This window comes from Leucopleurus acutus (assembly GCF_964270905.1).
Source record: "Leucopleurus acutus genome assembly, chromosome: 11".
Classification (NCBI taxonomy): domain Eukaryota; kingdom Metazoa; phylum Chordata; class Mammalia; order Artiodactyla; family Delphinidae; genus Leucopleurus; species Leucopleurus acutus.
The window spans coordinates 8,082,663-8,106,135 of record NC_139152.1 but is presented as its reverse complement, the minus strand read 5'-3'; the positions used below and the strand labels follow the sequence as shown (position 1 = coordinate 8,106,135).

At 37.3% G+C, this 23,473-nt stretch overlaps 1 protein-coding gene and 1 long non-coding RNA gene across 2 annotated transcripts in view; both read right to left on the bottom strand.

Moving 5' to 3' along the window:
- Positions 1-920: 920 nt before the first annotated feature.
- Positions 921-7,550, bottom strand: LOC309968805. The gene is made up of 3 exons (XR_014326598.1): positions 6,642-7,550; positions 3,778-3,940; positions 921-1,052 (listed from the first exon to the last, which is right to left on the bottom strand). It is a non-coding gene; the product is annotated as an uncharacterized lncRNA (long non-coding RNA).
- Positions 7,551-10,288: 2,738 nt separating this feature from the next.
- The window catches only part of RIMKLB (ribosomal modification protein rimK like family member B), a 35,339-nt gene continuing 22,154 nt past the window's right edge, over positions 10,289-23,473 (bottom strand). Inside the window, exons 3-6 of the mRNA XM_082850278.1 lie at positions 17,570-17,800; positions 15,766-15,852; positions 13,975-14,178; positions 10,289-11,179 (exon numbers count right to left, since the gene is read on the bottom strand). Of these exons, the coding sequence (XP_082706404.1) occupies positions 10,716-11,179; positions 13,975-14,178; positions 15,766-15,852; positions 17,570-17,800 (986 nt within the window). The 3' untranslated portion in view covers positions 10,289-10,715. The remainder of the gene's footprint in view (positions 11,180-13,974; positions 14,179-15,765; positions 15,853-17,569; positions 17,801-23,473) is intronic.

The following is a 23,473-nucleotide window of genomic DNA, read 5'->3' as shown; positions in this document are numbered from 1 at the left end:
CTCACCCGCGTGAAAGCCCGCGTAGCAACAAAGAACCAACGTACAAAAATAAATGAATAAATTAATTTTTTAAAAAAAGAAAATCGAGAAAGAAAACCTTACAGACTTCCATTCTGAGATGAAAAAAGATTTGGTATGTCTTGAATAAGATTTCAATAACCAAAATTTACAGAATTAAAAGACAGTATTTATTAAATGCTCAACTATGTGCTAAGAATTATACACGTATTATAGCTTAGCTAATACTTACACATTAGACTAGCAAAGTAGGTACGGTTCTTTCCATTTTTTTACAAACACTCCTTTATGGCTTGCAGAAGGTGACCTGTCCAAAGACCATTTAAACAGTAAGTAATGAAATCAGAATTTGTATCAGTATCTGCTTACAAAGCCCATTTTGTCAAAGCTTACAAAGCCTATTTTGTCAAAAGTACTAGGGCTGCCTCTGTATACACATGTATATTATTAGATCCCCTACAGTTCAAACAAAGTAGGTCAGACATGGTCTCCAGTCACAAGATTAAAATGTAGTGAGCAATGCTATGACAAGTGTGCGCTAGAGCCTTGTCAGAGTGAAACAGAAAAAAGGCTGCATTTCTTCAGAGATAAAAACATAGCAATAATTATTCAGCATGGACAGATAAACTGAGATGAAAGGGGCAGGAGAAAATCCAAATACACATTTTAGCGCCTATCTTTGTGCCAAAAGGAGTAATCATATCAGAATATTTTATAGAGAGATCAGTCTGTCAAGAACCAAGGAGTTTAATCTTGCAAAAAGTGAAGGAAAAAAAGAGAATGACACATGTGGAGCTAGACATCAAGTCTAGATATGCAGACTGAAGTGAACCCATACAAAATGGAGTGAGCAGAAATAACTGACAAAAGAACAAACCATACTCCATGCTATTTCATTTCCAGTTCTGGTGTTTTTATTTTAGAAAGCACATTGAATTGAACAGGTTAGAGCTACTGCTTCCTTGTTCTGTGTACTTCTATCCTCCATTTGAAAAAACATACAGTCTTCATCCATTCTGTGAGATCAAAAGAACCTAGGGGGGAAACACACAGAGCTCACTTAAATCACAGTTTTAAACAGTCTTTATAATTAGGATGAGAAAAAAGAAAAGGAAAACAAGAAAATTAACTAATGTGACAATAAAAAAATACAAAATGTCTAGATTGCCAAAAAGAATCATAACGCTTTTTGTAATTACCACATTTCATCTTGGTGATCTCAGCTGACAAAGGTATACTAAGGTATATCATTCCTTAAAAATTAAAGGCTTAAACCTGTAACAGGTTTAAAAGAGCAACATTACTTCCCAGATTTACTTGATTCTTCTTCAGGAGAAACTATTCTTATTTCCTGAAATTTCTTCTCTCTAGAATCAACAATTCAATTTATAGGTTCATTATTTTATCTACTTTTTCAAGATGCTGCCAACACAAAAGCCAAAACTTTGGTCTTTATCACTGGAGTTTTGTGAGACTTATTTCAGTTAGACAACCAGGTAAGCATACTTTCCTAGTGATTGATTTAAACTGTACTATAGAGATAATTTATACTTTACAAAAATCAACCCAATTTTAGACACTGAATTTCATATTAAAAAATACAATCATATAAAAGATGTGTCAGCAATATTACTCCTTGAAAACCCTACAGTATAGACAATTGTGTTTTATTTTAGCACCAAGAGGAAAAAATTGAGGTAAGAACATTTTCTCTAAAACATCACAGAAAGTTATTGTAGCAAAATGCCTGAACAAACAAAACTAAACTTAAATGCTCTTACTCTAGTGCTCAAGACTACATTTTCAATAAATTATATAATGAGCAATAAATTTTGGTTCAGATTAAGAGTCAAGCTTCTTTCAGTTCTAAAGCACTGACCTCTCCATATAATAACCAAAATTTGTGACAAAACTCTTTTTAAAAGTTTAGAAATTTTAACCATATTAACTGAGGCATGTATTCTTGTGTTCCATACTAATATATGTAAAACTGTATTTAGCATTAAACAACTTTTTAATAGAAGGTGACTTCTTTTTATACTATTTTAAAAAAAAACAGAATTCACCATGTATTTAAACAATAATATCAGTTACTCTAGCTTCATGTTACGATAAATCCTTTTTTCCAAGTATACACAGTAAGTCCATTTAACTATCTACTTCCCCTTTCTAACCTGTCAGAAAAAAAAAATTCAGAATATAATGTTTTACCTTTGTTGCAGATTGATTCATTATCCAGAATAGAAATAAAGGTAGGCCAGAGGAGAGGTAGAGGATTAGTGGTATAATAGATCTAAGAGATCCACTTCTCTTCTCTCTTGACCAGAAATTGCAAAGAACTCTTTGCATCTTCTCCTAACAAGGGACACTTTTTTATTCTCAAACCCTGTAAATGATGTACTCATTAATTCTATGTACAAACCACCTAAAATGGCTGCCCACAGCTTGCCTTAGTATCCTAACCACAAGCCCAAACAGTGACAACTTTCTTTCTAACTCACAGCGGTCTCATTGCAGAGCACTTCACTTATTCAGTACTACAGCAGATTTTGAAGAATGCACGTCACATAATGCAAAGAGCACCATATTGGCAGTTAGGACACTTCAGATGTAGTCCTGGCTCTGTAATCTTAGTTACTAACTTCTCTGAACGTCAGTTTCTTTACCAGTAAATCCAAGATTATAGTATACTACCTCTAAGCTTTCCACTTTAAAAATTCTAAACTTCTATGGTAGGCCTCTGAAGGCCAGCAGCTGAATCTGTTATTACAGATACTATAGTAAAACAAGTAGTTGAATGAATAAACGGATCTGCAACTTATTAAAAGAATGGAAAATTACAGTCTTTAAATCTAGGGACTTCGAAATATCACTTCATTTCTTTTATTCAGCCTCATCAAATTCTAAAATGTAGAAAATCACAGCACTGGTACTGATGCCCATGTCTGAAGGCAGCTGTTGATGGAAAGGAAACAGACCTATTTACCAGAGAGAACACAAATGAAAATGGGGACACACACACACACAGAGGAATAGGTAGGCAGAGACAAAAAATGACAACATTGGAAAAATAAAATCCCGAGGGACTGAATGACTAAAGAGAGAGATACCAAACCAGGAAAGCAGAAGCACAACTGAAGAAATAGTAAGAGAAGAAGGGCAGAGACAGATAAGCAAGACAGAAAGGTGAATATGCAGAACGGAACTGATGGGCAGGTACAGTGACAAAGAAATGGGACTAGAAAGGAAAGAGACAGCCAGAAGAAAAGGTCATTTTTACCACAAAATATTGTCAAATTACATACTTCTGTAGTTATCCCCCCAGTGCTCACACTAAAAAGGGGACACTTGCATTTTTACAAAATGATTAACAATGCATATTTCATTTATCTTGCAGATTTTTTAAAAAAAATCACATTTACTGTGAGATAGCATAATTTTTGCCATCATTAAGGTCTACATATTGGATATGATAATAACTCTTTCACAATGTATATCAAATCATCATCTTACAATTTTATCTGTCAGTTATACCTCAATAAAGCTGGTGGGGAAAAAAAAGGTTTCACACATATCAATATACTGGAAATCCCTAATTTTACATATTGCTCATTTTTTTTCCAAATTAAAGAATGATAGTACCCCAGTTAGGACAAATTCATCCTACGTCAAGAATTTACAGGCATTCATGATTACACACCACACTGACTTACAGGACACCGGTATCATATTGAAAACACATTCTTGAAATTAACTTACCATTTAAGAGTCAAGATCAGGGATCGTAGTCCTGTTTCCATTTTTGCCCCCTTTGCTTGTCGTGGTATGTCATGCTCTATCTCTTCTCCTATGCCGATTTTGTCAGTAGCCATCAATCTGAAGAATTCTTTCTTCTGCTGCCACCTACCAGTTTATTTCTCTGCTGCAGCAGAAGAGTATATAGAAAAAGTTCTTGCTTACTATTCATATTAAACAGGAAAATTCCTTAACATTTCATATTTTCACATGTGTATGAAGTTCCTGTTTCCCCGAAACCTCCCCTCCAAGTTAAAACAACAAAAATCCCAATCACAGAAGATCAAAACACGTATGATCAATGTTCATGCTAAGCTGGAGGAGGGGGGAGCTGGAAAGATTTAGACACTCAGCAGCTGCCACCTCAAGGAGCCATTCCTTTTCTGTTACTTTCCTTCTTCACCTGTCCCTACAAATAATAAATGCATAACTTAAAATGTTAACTAGGTAGTCAACTCCTCCAAATTTTAAGTTCAGAGACTACCAAAAGACTTGTGGAAGATGCAGCAATAAAGGAGTTTTTAAAAGTAATTCTAGAAACTAAGGGTGTTAGGCGCTTTACCTGCTTGAGTTTTCATGTTCTGGACTGCTTATTGCCCAATGGCTCTGAATACATTAAAACACGAACACATACGCCACCTACATTTAAAATAGGGTAGCATTTGTATGCCCGTATAAGCAATGGGTATATTTTTTGCAAAAGAGTAGTAATTTCATTAGGTCCTTTTAAAAGGACTGACCACAAATGCACATTTCCTCAAACTGTATACATACATAAAAGAATTAAGGGCAAAAAAGCGAGAGTGACAAAGGTAATAGCGGTTGTAGAACTGGAAATTAATACCACATAAATGTTTTGTTTTTTAATATCCTGAGATTCATTTTTATTCCCAGTCTCTTTATTATTGAGGTCTAAGTTTCAAATTTATTCTTTATTCGCTACTAAAGAACAATGTGCTAGAATGAGCTAGTGATAATGATGAACTAGTAATAATAGCTTTTGTTCCACCCTCCCACTACCTTTACCCCAAAATAAAAACTTATTTTGTGAACTTAAAAAATAAAACAAACACTGACATAAGCACCAAAGGCTAGTCAACAGTGGCACTGCCGTGACATTGTTTCTACTTTCTCATTCCTTCCCCCATCTCAAGCCCCACCCTTTGACCTCTGATTATGGGATGAGCCTGAGCAGAAGAGTTGGTGATGTCAGGACTGCGCCGTTCCCACGGATGCTCCTAGAGGCCTGCTGTGCTTCTGGGAACTGGGGCACAGGGATGGCTGTCTGACTGAAACCTAAAACAACAACAATTCACCCCACCCCTCATGTTCCCAAACCCCACAGTAGCAGCCAGGTATATATACTATATAAGGACCATCTAATATAGTTTGAATATGGTGAAATCTGAAAGCAAGATCATTTTTAACATGGCAGTGATCTTGGGGGGTGGGCGGGGGCAGCGGAATGGAGGTTCATAAATCCTCCACATCCCATGCAACCACAGAGTGCACACATGCTAATGCTAGCCATTCTCATTAGCAAGAGAACAAGATCCTTCCATATGTCATAAATTACTGCAGGAGTGCAGCCAGGATTCCTTTGTTGGTAAATTTCAGTTCAAGACATAAATATTTTTATCTTAAGATGCTTAGGGGAATGACTGTCCCTACCTCATATGAGTGAACTGAAGCACAAAACAAGTTTATGACTTATTTTATGCCTTCAGCTGTAGAAACAGCATTACAAGCCAGGATTTCCTATTCCCTAACTAGTGAGTTACTAGACTTCCAGCCTCCTTGGATAGGGCATCCAAAGAGAAATATATCTTGAAAAGGTCCTGACTACTGACACTGAAATTCTACCTATCAGAAAGAGGATTATCTCCCATAATGATAATAACTCATATTAGAGCTAAAACTTTGGAAAGGACAGGAAAAAGGAGGAAAAGGGTAGGGGGACTGGGGCAGACAGGAAAGGATAGTAGTATTAACTAACAGGAAGGCTATTAAAATGGATAAGTTGTATTCCTGTTCCTGCCATTAACTTTGTTTTATGGGCTTGATTAATCTGCTCCAAGATCTTGTGCTTCAGAAATGCCCTCCAATCTGTTCAAACCTATAACTTTTCAATATTTAAACCATTACTTAATGATAATCTCGAATGGCTGACATCTCTCTCTTTGTTAGAATTAGTGCATCAGAAATGCTAAAATCATTAATTCTGAAATCACGCTGCTCCTGAAATAACTGAAATGCTATTACCTTTTGTCTCATTACCTTTCACTTTTATAATGAAGCCACAGAAAGAGAAGCACTACTAAGGTCAACTGAAGGCTATGTTGAGTTTTTACCATATATATAACCTAGAACCTAATTTTACCTTTTCAAAACTCTAGTTTTCCATACCTGTCCACTCCTAATTGATGTCTTTATACTGTGAGCTCACTGTGTATTCGGAACACCAACCCCTGAAAAAGCTTAAGCCAGAGTAGCACAATGGAAGAAACATACAAACCCAAAACAAAAACAAAGCTAAAAAAGTCACACTCTGAAATAATTATAGACATATATGCAAGGAATGGAGATATCTAAATGGCTAAAACAAATCCCCAAAGAAAGTCCTGGGTTCATCCCAACCAGTTCAAACTTTACCCCCAAAACTTTTTCTATAACCAAATTATTTGCTAGATATGTTTATACATTGTTTTTTGAAATCCAAGTTATATTACAAACCCATTGGTGCCTTCAAAGTACATAAAAGAAAGGAAATTTTAAAAAGAAAGTAAAGTTAGCCTTGTGATGAAAAAAAGGAGAAAGAATCAAATTACCTGCCAGCAGGCTGGGGCTGTGCCTGAATCCAAACCGCTGCATTTACCATTCATTCTACAGCTGCATTATTGGGGGAAGGGGAGTTTAGAAGGGCACTGACCCCGAAAGTTCTCAATACTTCTCACTCATCATCAGGAAGGGGGAAGAAGGAAAGTTTTTTCTCTGGGTATTTTTTTGTTTGTTTGTTTTTGTTTTTTTGTCTCCTGAAAAGGCTGGCAAAGAACAGTAATAGTGCAAGCAGTTAGAATATTTCTTTAAAAACAATTTTAAAAATGCAAAACATTAAGGAATTTAAAACACCACATTTTCGTTAATATAGAAAGAATTTTCACTAGAGTTAGGCAGCCACCCCAAAACAGCATGGCAAAAGGGCATTGGTATAAAGGAAATAAAATACCACACAAAAATCCAAAACAAAACTAAAAACATTTCAAATTAAACCTGGAAGACTAGAAGATTCCAACAGCAGATTTCTGTCCACTACTGAAACATTCCAAAATCCAAGCTTCAAAGGCGCCTAAATGTATCTTAAATGAAATTTTGTTTTGTTTGGTTTAAGAAAAAAAAAAAAGAAAGAAAGCAGTGAACCTGGTTATAAATCCTGCAATATATTACATTTAAAAATATCCTAGTACGACAGAAACAAATTATAAAAGAAATTAAACAAACAAACAAACAAATAAAAACAGTAGCAGCAGAGGTTACCTGTCTGAGCACCTACATTTTCTTAGGAGGGGATCGTGTCTCACCAGCCATATAGCCCATAAACCTTCTCAAAAAGAGTGAGCCAGGAGAAAAATGTAACACAAGATTTGATTTCACAATGTCTCTAAGCGCCCCAGACCCCAAACTGGGGACTCACTGAATGAAGAGAATTTCTTTTTCCTTTGTTTTCTTCTTGAGAAAAAGAAGAGATGATCTTGAAAGTCAATTACTTCTTTCAATGCCTTCGATACCTTTTCAAAAGTCTGATAAAGCACTTGATGAAAGCAAGTCTCTTGATGGATTTTTCTAATGTTCCAGGGTATTTTCTTATTTGATAGCATATACAGAAATACTTCAAAGTTCAGTGGAGTTAAAGCCAACAGAAATGACCAATCAAAAGAAAATAACTATTAAGAATTTTAAATGGAATAGTTCATATTTGTGTGTTTATGTATATACATAGTCCACTTTTCATCATGGGTGACATAAAAACAATATCAGAAAGAATTACTTTTAAATACAATTCAGAATTACAATTTTAACAATGTACAATACTTTTACAATAATTCAGATTTTTGCATGATAAAATAACAACTATACATATTTGATAAATACACATTTTTACCTCTCATAATAGCAATAAAGATCTTAAGAAAGTTACTCAACAATAGGAAAATATATTTAACTTTCACTTAAATATCTGGGCTGTTTTATTTGGGTTCTTCCAGTATGGTTTGCTCTTATTCTTTACCTTACTTTTTGAAGGAATTCAAGAGGATATTCATGTTTTTAAACTCTGAGATGTCCATTCAGTGTACGATCCAGAAATAGGTTGGTAAGGCTATGTTTTAACATAGTGTGAATGCACAAAAGATGGGCAGTGAGTAAAACTAACAGTGAAATAATCTCAGATATTTCTTCTAATGTACTTGGTTAATTTGATAATTTTTTTAAAAGGCTACCTACATTTTTCCTGGTGCCTTATCCCACCCAACAGAAACCTTGAGTTTTTCATCAAATAGACAGGGTGTTCTATTTGTGTTTTAAAATTCACTAATCTATATACATGTGACATGTAACTATTCAAAGTATATGTATCATAATCTATGTGGCAACCAGATGGTCTCTACACACATATGAATGATGATTTAATTAAGCGATTCCTTCTCCCTTGTTTATTTCTCTATCCCGAATAGTGTGCATCTTCCAAAGTATGGTCATTTAGTAAAAGAAGTACCAAGTGAGCCAGAGGTACTTATATACTCCACGATATGTCGCACAATAACCCTGTACAAGTCAAATTCTTTTAGATGAGATGAGAATATCCTAAAATAAATTAGAAAGTCCTCTTATGTATCTTTTTCTAAGGTGAAATGAGACACTGCACAGATCAGAGGTACTATTCTATTTGTCAACAATCAACCTTTCACTCCATTTTAATATTATTTAATTCTATGGAAAAAACACGTTTTATTACATTCCTTTTTTAAAATGGGGGAAAAACTGTACAAGTAAGCATGATCAAACCTCTGTTAGAGCTGGTTAATACTGATCTTATTGCCTCGAAGTCTCTCTAGTAGTGTCCAAGAAATTATGTTTAATGTCCATCTGAAGGAAAAAAGCACTGGAGAGGCAAGAAAGGACTCGGGTAAAAAGCTTCAGAGGATTGTAGGGAGATGGAACTTGCCGCTTAAAAAAATTACGTTGCGCTCTGGTGTATCTCCATTTCTTAACACGCCTTCCAAACCATTCACTGGGATAGTTTTACCCATGTTTAAAGGCTCATATTATATGCAGTTTGGGGGCTTTTATAAATTCAGAAATAAAGTAATATAAAGAGTAGAATATTGAAGGCTTCAGAGTAGGGCTATAAGAGACTCAATACTGCTAAATAAGTCCCCAAACAAAAACGGTCAGTCCACCCCAACCCAAAACCTATGTGTAATAGGAGAAAATGCACAGCAAGAAGCAGAGGAAAAGCATGTAGCCTGGAATAAATCATACACTGAACAGTCTAGAACCAAAGAAAAAAAGCAAACAACATACATATACACAAAAGCCTAAGCAGCAGCTATTCTCCTCATGTCTTTAGGTGAGTACCTCTACCAGTAGATTATTGTTATGAAAATGACTCAGTTGTTTTTTTTTTAAAGTAAAAAACTGTTTCCCATCATGCTCCATTTTCTAGAATCTTTCCTTTTTGATTGGTTGGTGTAAACAAAAAGCAAAGCACATAAACATGCAAGCGTGCACGTGCGTGCACACACACGCACGCGCACACACACACCCTCCTAAAATGTGAAAAATGCAGATATATAACGCTGGTATTAGAAATCACTTCAACTTTATACTTAGGAACTTATAGACCCTTGATTTGCCCCCCAAAAATATTCTTCCTTGTCCTTATTCTTTAAATGCCCAACCACCAAAAGAAAAAAGGAAAAAAATAAAAGGCTTTAAATGCACATGTTTCAAGTCAGTGTCTTGTTAACAAAAAAGGTAGCATTTTCTTCACTTTGGCCATTGTTAAAGATGCAGGCATAGATCAGGGAATGTTAAGACTAGCATGTATTTAAAAAAAAAAATGCAACATTAACAGAGCATATATCTTTCAAAAAAGGCTAAAACACTAACAAATACAAGTCAATGCACATATTTTTAACTAGTGCAATTTTATCTACAATGGAGTAAATGTTATTTTGTGTGCCAGACATTGCAATACTGTTCATTTCCCTTTTATCATGCAAACATGCCAACTTTATCATTAAAAAAAATCTTTATTGGGTCACATTCACGTTGCCCTCCCACCCAAATTAAGGGGGAAAAAGTCAATAACAGAGCTCCTCAAGATCTCATAACTATGAACATAAAGCTCCTAGATAATAGTGTATAGGCTGAATTTTCAGATTTGTATAAAAAAATTATAATTTAGGTAGATGTCTTCCTCACGGATTACAACACAATGTTAAGTATACTACTCTGAAATTTGTACCAACTGTACAAAAACAAAAGCAAGAGACCATGAAAATATTATGTTCTTCATGGCCTGAGAGCCTACACATCTCTCTGAGTAATGTAAAACTACGAGAGCCTGACATTTTTCTGTATCTCACCTCTTCTGCCTCTCTATCTGTAGGATTTGTAAATCAAAGTCAGTAACATCTTAGTAGCAAAGGTCTCGTCTATCTCCCCATTCCTCCTTCCTAACTAATCCTACTCAATTTTCTCTCATCTTTCTGAGCATTTTCTATGAACAGCATTGCAAGTTGGTTTAAAAAAAAAAAGAAAAAGAAGAAACAAAGAAAAAAAGGAAAGAAGAAAAAGAAAGTTTTACAAGGGTTTTGTTGGTTAATTATTTACTGGTGGAATCACTCCACCAGGAGTTTGATTTCATTGGCTAGCAGTTGGTTCATGTTGAATAGGCCCCCCGGGAGCTTGGTGAGCAGCTCTCGCTCCGTGGTTTCAGGGTCGCTGTCAACAGAGCTGGAACTTGCGCTCATGTTGTCGACAGCAGTGTTGGCTGGGGGACCCAGCTCCGGCTCACTAGTCTCACTGGCCGTGGACACCACGGAGAGCAGGGACATACGCCGGGTGAGCCGGCCAGAGGGCAGAAGGGAGGCGGCATAGTCCGCTATGATACCAGCTACATCTAGATTACAAGCCTTATCAAAGGCTATGAAACCTACATTTGCATTGGCCTCGCAGACACAGAAGGAGCCGTCGTCTTTCGTCAACAGGTCAATGCCACACACATCCATTCCCAGGATATTAGACACCTGGATAGCTAGCTGTTTCCCTTGTTCACTCAATGAGCACATCATCCCGACACCACCTGGCAAAAGAGAAATAAGAAGTTACCAAAATGACAAAATTTTGGAGTAAAACTAAAGCTGACCTTAAAGTTAGCCTCTAAGGCTAAACCTCTCTTCTAAATCAGTAGAATAGCAAAAGTGTTATTCTAGTGTAAAACTGGGACTCTGAAGTCTAAGATTCTTTCATTAGGGAATCCCCTTCCAACGCAGTCTCTCGACAAATTCATGACTTTGTACTTTTTCCATATGCTATTTTTTTCTGAAGACATTAAACTTTCACTGAAGCCTATCTTACTTGCAATCACATGGAACTTTTGCATAAATACAATTAAACCACTTAATGTTGTTATTGGTTTTTATCAGTTTCAGATTTTGATTTGTAAAAATAGAGATGCATAACAAGGACAGAGGACAGAATCTAGGAACATGCTTTTCTTCCTCCACAGTCCCAATTCTAATCTCTTTGCTGTTCCTAAGCCAAAAGTATTCTGGGGTTTCAGGTAGCTGGAGGAGTGTATGTGAAGTCTTCGCTGGTATCTGAGAGAAAAGAATTAGAACTAGTTGGAAACAGTTTCAAGACTAGAAAGGACTAGATAAGGACTAGAAAGCAAAAGAATTTGGACAAAACCTTGGCTTAAGGAGCTCAACAGGAGGAAAGCTGACATCAGTACTATGTAAGTATGCCTGACCCAAAGAGACCAAAGGTAAAGGCACATATGACCAGAGTCCCCCTTACCACTGTGGCTGGAAGAGTACGGGGAGGGGAGTGCAGGAAGGAGGGGACTGGCACACTAGCCAATGAATTAAATGACACTGCTTCTCAGCATCCATAGTACTGAGGCCATCTGGAATGTTCCAAATAACCAGAGCAGAGCTCTGATGTGACGTGACAATAACAAATAACAAGCTATGACCTGAATGAAAGAAATAAGAGCACAAATTCAAGTTTAGCACAAAAAGACTCTCTGAACTAACACAAAAACATGATTACCCAACTTAAAAGTTTCAACAGAGAAACTGAAGGACAGTTGCTTTTGTGAGTCTAACTTATAACTTGGAAAATCTACTGTGAGAAATATTTTGAAGCACATACAAAAAACCTGAGGTGAAGTCACAAAAGAAGGACAAAAAATTTGGATAACTGAATCAGAAAAACCCTAACCCCCAGAAGGAGAGAAGAAATTTTCCTGAAGCTTAGAAAAACTGAATCTGATAGAAACAGCTTACTAAAATCCAGGTTGGACTGACTGAGAAGAGACACATATCTAAAAATATCCTGACAAAACTGTTTCGCATTTCAAATAAAACAAAACAACCAAAAATAAGAGAACAAAACAAAACAAAAAACAAACTTACAAAGAATATAAATTACCTACCCCCCTCCCAAAATCAGAGTAGATTTGGACATTCAATTGCAAAAGTGTAAACTGTAGAGCAGCAGAACAGAAGCAAGACTCACACAATTTAAGAATCCTATCTCAGCCAATATATCATTCTCCTTTGAGAAAGACAGCAAGCTATGAGGTATCTATCACTCACATACACCATCCAGGGAAAATAATCAAGAAGAGATACTAACATAACAGCAAATGACTAAGGACAGAAAACTCAAGATACGAGAAGATGCAGATGGGGAGTAAAGAGTGACTAGTAGTGTGATTCTTGCAATACAGGTGTAATTAACTCTCAACAGATAAAGACTGCCTGGGAATGGATAAAGTAAGTGCTACATAAGGATTCTTGAAACAGAAGAGACACACAATAAAAGAAATTCTATTATAGACTTGAACTAAAACTATTAAATGGTTTCAGAAAAACAGTGGAATACAAAGCCCAGGGAAGCAGAAATTTGTGTCTGTTTTATTCACTGCTATATACAAAATACTGCTATAACAGTATTGATACTTAGGAGGTACTCAAAAATATTTGTTCAGTGAATGAATGAATCAAGAGGGAGGAGTAGGAAGCGAAGTAAAACTGTTCTAATCCTCTCATGGGAAGAGAGAGGGAACAAGAGGTGATGCATTTTGAGAGTAGAGATTTCAAGGAGTTTGGATATGAGGTGTTAGACTAGAGAGGAGATCAAGAATGACTCCAAGGATTTTGGTCTAAACTAGAAAGATACAGTTGCCAAAAAACAATAAGGAGAAAACTGTGGATGGGACATACTGGGAGGAGGAGTTAGATGAGGAGTTCAGTTTTGGACATGTTAAGACTAAAATGTCTAACAGAAATCTACATGGAGATATTGAGAGGCAGTGATTTATATGTGCCTGGAGTTCAGGAAGAAAGCCTAAGCTGGAGAGATAAATTTGAAAATAATAACATAGATAGCATCTAAAGCCATGAGCTAGGTAAGATTACTAAGAACGTAAAATACACAGAGAAGAAGAAAAAACCCAGACTACGCTCTGAGGCGCTTCAACGGTAAGAAATCTCAGAAGATATACACTTAAGCAAATCAAAATCAGCAACATTCTTTGGACCAATGGGTAAAATGGGTTAGGACACAGCTTAAATGAAATAATATGACCAAAGAGGGAATTTGTTAGACATTTCACACATGTGCAAACTGGGGTACAAATTGAGCCTGGGCGAAAGCAAATTTATGATTCAGAGAAATCCAGCTTCATTACTAGAAAAACAATTCTATACTTTTATTATATTCGTGGTAAATCTATGAATCATATTTACATGTGAAAGATACGTTTTTCAACATATTAAATAAAAAGATCTAAGTGATATACAAATACTCGCTGAAAAAGCTTTTATAGTGTTACTTTATATCCTAGAAAGACACTTGCACTGCTTTTACCTAGTGAGCAGTTGCTTTGCATCCTCCCGTCCGTTGAACAGCGCAACATGGTGCCAACCACACGGCCTCCCACGACAATGACACGTACATCCCTTCCATGAGACTCTTTAACATACTTCTGAAACAGGTATGGAGCTTCATGGCGAATAAGATGGCTTAGATCAGCCAAATGGTGCTTATCGCGAGCCAAGAAAACTGCTTTGCCTGTGGTCGAAAAGAATAAAAAATGTAAGTCAACAAACTATGAGCAGTTGATATCATTACCTGCATTTTCTTGTGTCCCAATCTCCTTTTTCAGAACCAACTGCTTTTTAACCAAAGTAACAGCGTTATGGTAAAATGTATATAAAGACCAACTAAATATTTGGGTTCTTAAGATTTGTATTCCTCCAGGTTAGCCAATAATACTAGCCTCACTTATCAACAAAACATTTTTCTGAGTTAAAACATGTTTTATATATTACACAATATTAAGATGCCATGTTTGCATATAGTAAAGTAGCAGTATATTACTACTTCTATGCCAACAGAAGTGTCTGCTTTTAAAACATGGTTATAGGGCTTCCCTGGTGGCACAGTGGTTGAGAGTCCGCCTGCCGATGCAGGGGACGTGGGTTCGTGCCCCGGTCTGGGAAGATCCCTCATGCCGCGGAGCGGCTGGGCCCGTAAGCCATGGCTGCTGAGCCTGCGCGTCCAGAGCAGCAGCGGGAGAGGCCACAACAGCGAGAGGCCCGCGTACCGGAGGGAAAAAAAAAAAAAAAAGGATATAAATCCTTTGACATTCTTCCCATCAAGAGGAGGCGGAATCTATATCCTATCCCTTGAATCTAGGAGGGGACGTAATTGCTTCAGAAAAAATACAGAATAGGCAAATCTCTCTGACTTCTGAGGCTAAATTGTAAAAGGTCACACAGATTCTTTGTTCACTGGAGCGTTCACTGCAGGAGCCCTGAGACTTCTTGGCTGCCATACTGGAGAAGCCAAGTAGAAACAGTACAGTCAAAAGTCCCAGCTGAACCCTGACCCAGCTATCTCTGTCAAAGCACTAAACCTTGTGAAGTACTTGGATTTATGAATCATTTTATGCCTTAAGAAATAGTTACTTAATCTGAAGTTATTAAGATATTTTATACACTGTCTTCAAACTATATAAATTGGGATGGGGATGATGGAGTTGGTGATCTAGAATCCTTGCATTGTTTAAAAGGAAGATAAAGATATTGAGACTCAGCCTACATTAAAGTATGCATCTTAAAATCTCTAGGATAGGGGCTTCCCTGGTGGCACAGTGGTTGAGAGTCTGCCTGCCGATGCAGGGGACACGGGTTCGTGCCCCGGTCCGGGAAGATCCCACATGCCGCGGAGCGGCTGGGCCCATGAGCCATGGCCGCTGAGCCTGCGCGTCCAGAGCCTGTGCTCCGCAACAGGAGAGGCCACAACAGTGAGAGGCCCGTGTACTGCAAAAAAAAAAAAAAAAAAAAAATCTCTAGGATAAGCACTAAACGAACAGAAATGTGAGTTGTTGTTGTTCCAGCCTAGAGGAACAACTCACAAAAGCGCCTTCTGTAAGTCTGAGGTACCATGCACCTAGCAATTTCCCTACAGTAATTCTTCAGAAGCTCTGTTTCAAAAGCTATAAACTTCAATTGACAAGACTACGTCTAGTCAATAACCATGAGCAAATACAAGGTAGATCTAAGTTAAGCCTTAAAAAATCTGTTTTGTATAATCACTTATTAATTCTCAAGAGTAATTTCAATGTTATGTGCGGTAGCAACAACTCATACACACCTCTATGACCCCGTGTATTCTTCACTACCATTGGGAACTCCAGTACTTCTGCTTCATCAATCATTTTAGCAAAATTTTCATGACCACCTGGTTTGAGCAAAAAAGAAATTTAGGAACAGCAACAGAGGTGTTTTGTGATAAATTTTATCTATACTAAAGTCAGCAAGACAAGGGAGGTATAAGGTAATAAACTGATGGCTAAATTTTGTCTTTAGTTAAACAACCACCCTTTTAAAATGGATAAAAACTATCTTAAACTACAAATATTCTAATATACAACTCAAAGAAATTAAAACAAAGTTTCCTGATTCTATAATATTTTTCATATTTTTAGCCCTTATTTCTCTACCACACAAATAATAGAAGCCAAGATCTACTTTAGTATATAGAATTCTATTTGGATTAAGAAACAGAAGAGTGAGGCAGTTGGATAGACTTATCCAAAGTTGAAAAGATGCTGCATGCACAGGCATGGCTCTCTCTCTCATCAAATACACAAATTAATATTTCTTATCTCTATTATAAATCAGAGTTCTTTCTACACTGAGCTATTCAGTACCCATGGGTTATGTCTTGTTCTTTCTGTTTATATTCCTAGGAACAAACGATACAGAAGCAAAGCTACAGCAAAAATGGATTGTAGTTATACAAAATCAGCATGATGACAGAATAATCACACCAAGAAAAGGTTCATTAAACAACTGTGATATCATAAATTTTCAGCTCAGAGATATGAAGATGACCTAGTCTCCAAATTTTAAACCTTAAACGTGAGAGCACAGGTAATATTCATTAATTTGGTTAATATACTTTTCTCCTTTCCATTCTCTTAAAATCAGAATTGTAGAACGATGAAATAAGCTATATAATATCTCAAAAGCATCACGAAGAGAGAACTCTCAAACTGTAACAGGACAGGAATTTCTTTTTAAAGCCTCGTTAACTCTCCAAGCATTCTGCTGGACATTTTAAGAAATATTTTTATGAAAAAGTATACTGATTTATAGCAAGTCTGATTCTTTCCAAACTAGAAAAACTGGAAAGGCAGGAAATATATTAACATAATACTGTTTACAGTAGTGCTACTCCAAGTGTGGTCCAGTAACCCCTGCCTGTGACTTCTTTGCTACTGATATGTGTCCAAATAAATACAAAAAGAGTAAGCACAAGAAAGCAATTTGGCATTGCTCTGCTATTTTTACGGTACTTTACGTGTACTTATCCACAGCAAATGGGTCTTAAAAAAAAAAAATAGTCCTCTACCACAGGTGATTTTAGAAGCACTGGTTTAAAGCACACCTAGTATAGTGTAATTTTCTTTAAAAATAGGAAAATATTTATGAACCATTATCATGAAAATGGTAATGAAGATAATCAGAAATTACAGAGATGACAGATTCTTTTACCTCAGGGGTTGCCACACTAAGGACTGATTGGGCATACAGCCCTTTTTTGTAATTAAGTTTTACTAGAAAACAGCCACACTCATTGTTTAAGCTTTGTCTACAGCACGTTTCACAGTACAACAGCTTTACTGAGGGTCACAAGAGAGAACTTACAGCCTGGAAAGCCCAAAATATTTACTATTTGACCCATTACAGAAAGTTTGGTCAGTCCATTCTACTCATACCATACACAGATTCATAATTCTCCTGCCCGGTTTGTTAAAACTGAAAATCGCTTCTAAGAGTTCTTCCTTGTTCACGAATTTCATTATATCACATAACCCTAATAGTTTAGTAGGGCTTTCAAAACTTATTGGTGCTCTAAAATTTAGGCTATACATTCTTATTAGTTAACTCACCATAAGAGAAAGTATCTGGCAGAGGAACACCATGACCTGCCAACTCTTGAAACGTCCAGAACTTATTAACACAGTTCAGGATGGCTTGAGGTCGGTTCATCAACCTGCATCCCATCTTCTCCAGATGACGCAAAACAGTGATGTCACTATCACTTTGCACCCAAGGGGTTGGTACTCTCACTACCACCACCTGAGGGTAGGCAGTAATTAGTTCTCCATTGATACGAAGACCTGAAATATACAGGAATGAAACCATAACCATTAAAGGGGAATATACAATAGAGAAACAGATATATATCAAAGCTTAGGTCTCAAAACTAAATGTACTATTTTGCTAACATTTCACTGGGACAGAGAGACATTCCTCCTTAAATAATTTTCTTTTGTAAGAACAAAGAAGATGTAATAAGAAGAATGTATGCCTGGGTAAATAAATTACAGTACATGTCAATACAATGAAGTATTACATATCCATTAAAAAGAATGTCATAAATCTCTATGTTCGAAGATGGAAAGAATGTCCAGATGCATAAGGTTAAGTTTTTTTAAAGCAATTAACTCTTGTGTTTACATATGTACAGAAAATATATAAAAATGGCTTTCTCTGAGTATGTGTGGCTGGCAAGGCAGGAAGAGAAGGGCAGAATGAGGAACTTTAAAACATTTTGCTCCATGCAATTCTCTATCAAGTGAGGATATATGCTTTTAGTACAAAAACAGAATTTTCTTTTTGTAAAAAATAAATGTATTTATTTATTTATTTTTGGCTGTGTGGGGTCTTCGTTACTGCGCGCGGACTTTCTCTCGTTGTGGCGAGCGGGGGCCATTCTTCGTTGCGGTGCACAGGCTTCTCACTGCGGTGTCTTCTCTTGTTGCGGAGCACGGGCTCTCGGCTCGCGGGCTTCAGTAGCTGTGGCTCGAAGGCTCTAGAGCGCAGGCTCAGCAGTTGTGGCACAAGGGCTTAGTTGCTCCGCGGCATGTGGGATCTTCCCGGACCAGGGCTTGAACCCGTGTCTCCTGCATTGGCAGGCAGATTCTTAACCACTGGGCCACCAGGGAAGCCCCAAAAAGAGAATTTTTAAAAGAGCAGTTTTCTGAGTTTTATCCAATACCATTCTATTTTTAAAGAGGTCCCAAATAATAAAGGAACAAGGTACTTGTTGCTCCTTACAACCTACTTTCATTAAAAAGCTACATATACTTATTTAAATAACATTCAAATACAAAAATATAACACATTTACCTCCCATCCAACATCCTACACAGTGTTAACAGTATGTATTAACTAATAGTTAATAGTTAACTAATAGTATGTTAATAGTATTTTCCCCACCATTATCTAATTATAGAAAAATATATATAATTTTTAGACAAATGAGATACTTTGTTTACATCATTTTATGTCACTTTCTCTCATCACTTAAAATTATACCAGACATCTAAGTCAGTGCACATACAACTGTATTGGGCTCAACAGAATTATATTTAAAGATACACCACATGATCAATCCCTTACTCATGGACATTCATTCATTGAATAAACATTAAGTAACTACTATGTGTCAGATTCTTTTCTAAAAGTTGGGAATAGATTGGTAAATAAGGCAGATAAGGTCCTTGACTAGTCACTGTACTCTATATACATTTACATACCCAGGACTTTTATAGTTAGTGAGTGAGTGAGTGAGTGAGTGAGTGAGTGAGTGAGTGTGTGTGTGTGTGTGTGTATGTACACCGTATTCTTTATACATTCATCTGTCAATGGACACTTAGTTTGCTTCCACGTTGTAATTCTTATAAATAAAGCTGCTATGAACATGGGGGTGCAGATAAATCCTCAAGATAGTGATTTCATTTCCTTGAGGTAATATGCTGGATCCACAATTCTGAGCCAAAAGAGATTTTATCTGTTCTGATTAAGGGAACTGAGGTTATGTGCTTGATATTACCTGTTGATACTTCACACCATCCCCATCTTTTACTCCCTCCCTGTATGGCAGGGACTAGAAGCACTTCCTACTCTCCCTTGCCAGCAGGATTCTATTTTGAGAATCCACCAACGAGAGACAATTACACAAAATTTTAAAGGTCAAAGAGAAGTAGAAGTCATTATTCTCCAGGGGCAGCTACAGGTAGCGCTGTGGTCATCAGCAGATGTGAGGTTTTTTGCCAAAGGCTTCAGGCATTGTCCTTGCAGTCCTTCACTGACCATGCTGCTACAGGCATCTTGTGATCAGCAGCAGCGGATTCCTGCAATCCTACATTTTCTCATTTCCTGGGCTTTTGTGCTGACTTGCCTCAACAGGAAAATCTAAACAGCATTTTACTTGAAATCAGAAAAAAGCCTAGTGACCAAATTGGGAGTTAAAAGGGGACACGGAGAATGGGAAAGGTGAAAAGGGAACCCAGTTTACGGCAAAAGATGCTGCCTCTGGGTGTAGATATGAAAGATTCTGGTGATAACATCAAAGTAGAACTATTCTGTAATAGTTGAAGTACGGATGGGAACTATACAGATGTGTATATAAAATACACATGTGTATTACAGGTGTGTAAAATAATTCATATCTGGTAGTGTGGAGTGCGTGTGTGCTTACAGAAGGAATCAGCCCAAGACTTAATACCTAAAGAAATGGGGATGTATAGGCTGAAAAAAGAAAAAGAAAAAATGGCAATTCCTAGGACTGGATTTGATGAATCTCAGTTAAGGGACACGAGAAGGAAGCAAAAACCTGAGGAAAAATGAGTCAAAAAACCAGGAAAATCTAGTTTTAAGTAGTAATATGAAAAATAAGAAAAGTCAGTGTTACCTGGAGAGAATAATCAAATCTGTTAAATGAAACAGAGGTAAAACAAAGACTGAGTTTGGGAAAACTTGAGTGATCAGGAAAAGAGACACTGTCAACTGTCAAGAGAAAATTCATCCATTATGACATTATCTTCTCATTTCCCTAAAATGGAGATACTTTTTGCGCCTTTTAAGAAAGGGGATAGAGAAGGCGATGTGTTCCACTCTCGGTCTGCTGCCAACGGAAATTGGGAATATGGGAGTACTTTATCCAAAGCACAGTCAGATCTGCATAGTACACTATATGGGCATTACTGAGGATGGAAAGAAATTCAATGCCTCCAGTAACAGAAACAGACACTTTATTATCCTAGACAAGCAGAAGGTGATCCGAGACTGCCCAGAAAGAAGGGCAGGTACAGATGAATGTGAGCAACAAAAAAAAAAGGCAAAGTATTACTGATCTCTTGAGCACTCTTAGTAAATACCACTCATCTTTGATGCAGAGCTTATAAAACTGAAATATAGGGAGGATGACTCTTTTCCTTAGATCCCTGTTATTCATTATACACATGCACAATTCCACTCTACTCATTGTGAAAACAGCTATTCCAATTGAACGTGCTACCAGTCAGCTTTGCTTTCAATTCCACTTCTTCAAGCGTATACTGTCTTTTTTGTTCATCATCTTAAACAGCAACTTATGAAACTATTCATCTAGTTTTGTTTCATACTGGGATAGAGATTTCAATATAAATATTTTGGGTAAGTTTTGAATTAAGTGTATGATTAAACATTAAAAGCCGGGCTTCCCTGGTGGCGCAGTGGTTGAGAATCTGCCCGCTAATGCAGGGGACACGGGTTCGAGCCCTGGTCTGGGAGGATCCCACATGCCGTGGAGCAACTAGGCCCGTGAGCCACAACTACTGAGCCTGCGCGTCTGGAGCCTGTGCTCAGCAACAAGAGAGGCCGCGATAGTCAGAGGCCCGCGCAACGCGACAAAGAGTGGCCCCCGCTTGCCACAACTAGAGAAAGCCCTCGCACAGAAAACGAAGACCCAACACAGCAAAAATAAATTAATTAATTAATAAACTCCTACCCCCAACATCTTAAAAAAAAAATTAAAAGCCAATAAATGAGTTAACCTTAGAATAGCAATGAGGTTGGGAACAATTTTTATTCCTACATTTTTTAGATAAAAATGTATTATGTATTAAAAGGCTGCTACTGTTGTCAAGGCAGAGTGAGAAAGTGCTGAGGGCTGATTATTCTCCCAAGTTGAAAGATTCCTTTGGGATATTAATAATCTCCTTGCCAGTAATTAAGCGGGAAATCTCTCATGTAGCCTGCTCTACACCTGTGCTTTTTGAAACTAGTTTGGCTACATGACAAGTACTAGGTGTTTTCATCCTCAGGAAATAAGGATAGGCTTATCTGCTGACTGGCATTTCTTTTTCTTCCATCCTTTACTATTCCAGAGGATTTACCAAGACCTCTGGAATCACTTTAAAGCTAACAAATTTTAAGTATTTAAACTGGAAGTTTCCAGTGAAGGAGCTATTTGTACACAATTAAAAAGCGACACAGTCTCTGTGCCAAAAATCAAGGACGCACCCAAAGATTAAGACAGATGAGTTACTAGAACACGGGAGACAGCCTGAAAGAGCTTTCATTTAGCCAAATTTCAAAGAAAAAAAAAAACTACTAACAATGCAAAAAAAAAAAGCTCATTAATCTATCATGATAATGGAGAAGGGGGGCTCATTTGCTATCACTTGAGGAACTATTACATAAATCTGTATTCTAAAAACTGGTAGGGACTTCCCTGGTGGCGCAATGGTTAAGAATCCGCCTGCCAATGCAGGGGACGCGGGTTCAAACCCTGGTCGGGAAACTAAGATCCACGGGCCACAGGGCAACTAAGCCTGCATGCTACAACTACTGAGCCCATGTGCCACAACTACTGAAGCCTGCGCGCCTAGAGCCTGTGCTCTGCAACAAGAAAAGCTACCACAAGAAGCCCACGCTCTCCGCAACTAGAGAAAGCCCACACGCAGCAACAAAGACCCAATGCAGCCAAAAATAAATAAATTTATTAAAAAATAAAGAAATAAAAACTGGTAAATAATGAAGAAAAACTACATTTATGCCCCCATTTCAGGAGGAGCTATTTATCACCAGTAGGAAAAGGTCTTCTTTAGAGAAGAATGTCAATTAATATAGAAGGAATAGCAAAATTAGAAAAATCACCATTTTGCAAATCCCAATGAAATATCAAAATATCATTATAAGGGGGGCTTCCCTGGTAGCGCAGTGGATGAGAGTCCTCCTGTTGATGCAGGGGACACGGGTTCGTGCCCCGGTCCGGGAAGATCCCACATGCCGCAGAGCGGCTGGGCCCATGAGCCATGGCCGCTGAGCCTGCGCGTCCGGAGCCTGTGCTCCGCAACGGGAGAGGCCACAACAGTGAGAGGCCCGTGTACCGCAAAAGAAAATAATAATAATAATCATTATAAGGAAAGGTGGATGGGATATCTGTATAGTGCCAAAATATCAAAGAATTGCTAGGCAAAAGATAAAAATAGATTTTTCTAACAGACCATGCAGACCCTACCTGTCCCAGTGATCAAACTTATCCTGGACAGTGGCACAGACTATCATTTTGGGCCTCCTGGAAGAATGCACTGTGAAGCATCCATGGTCAACTAAGAGGTAACTGTGTGCACAAAACACATGAACTCTATCTAATGATGCCAATTCGCAGGAAGCTTCAGGAGGCAGACATCACAAGAAAACTATCACACAAATCCAGGACATGAGACATTGTTCTGATCACTTCAAAAAGTTGATGTCACTTTAGAAATAAAGATGGGAAGAATGTCTAGAGTTAGAAAGACTAAGTAGACATTATATCCAAATACAATGCATGAACCTTATAGAGCCTGATTTGAAAATAACTGAAAAAGGTATTTTGGAATCAACTGCGACAATCTGATTCTAGAGTATATATGAGATGATATTAAAGAGTTTACTTTTCTTGGGCGTGCTAATTGTGTTGGCTGATAGGGAACAACATCCTTATTTTTTGGCCTCAGACACTGAAATATTTAGGGGTG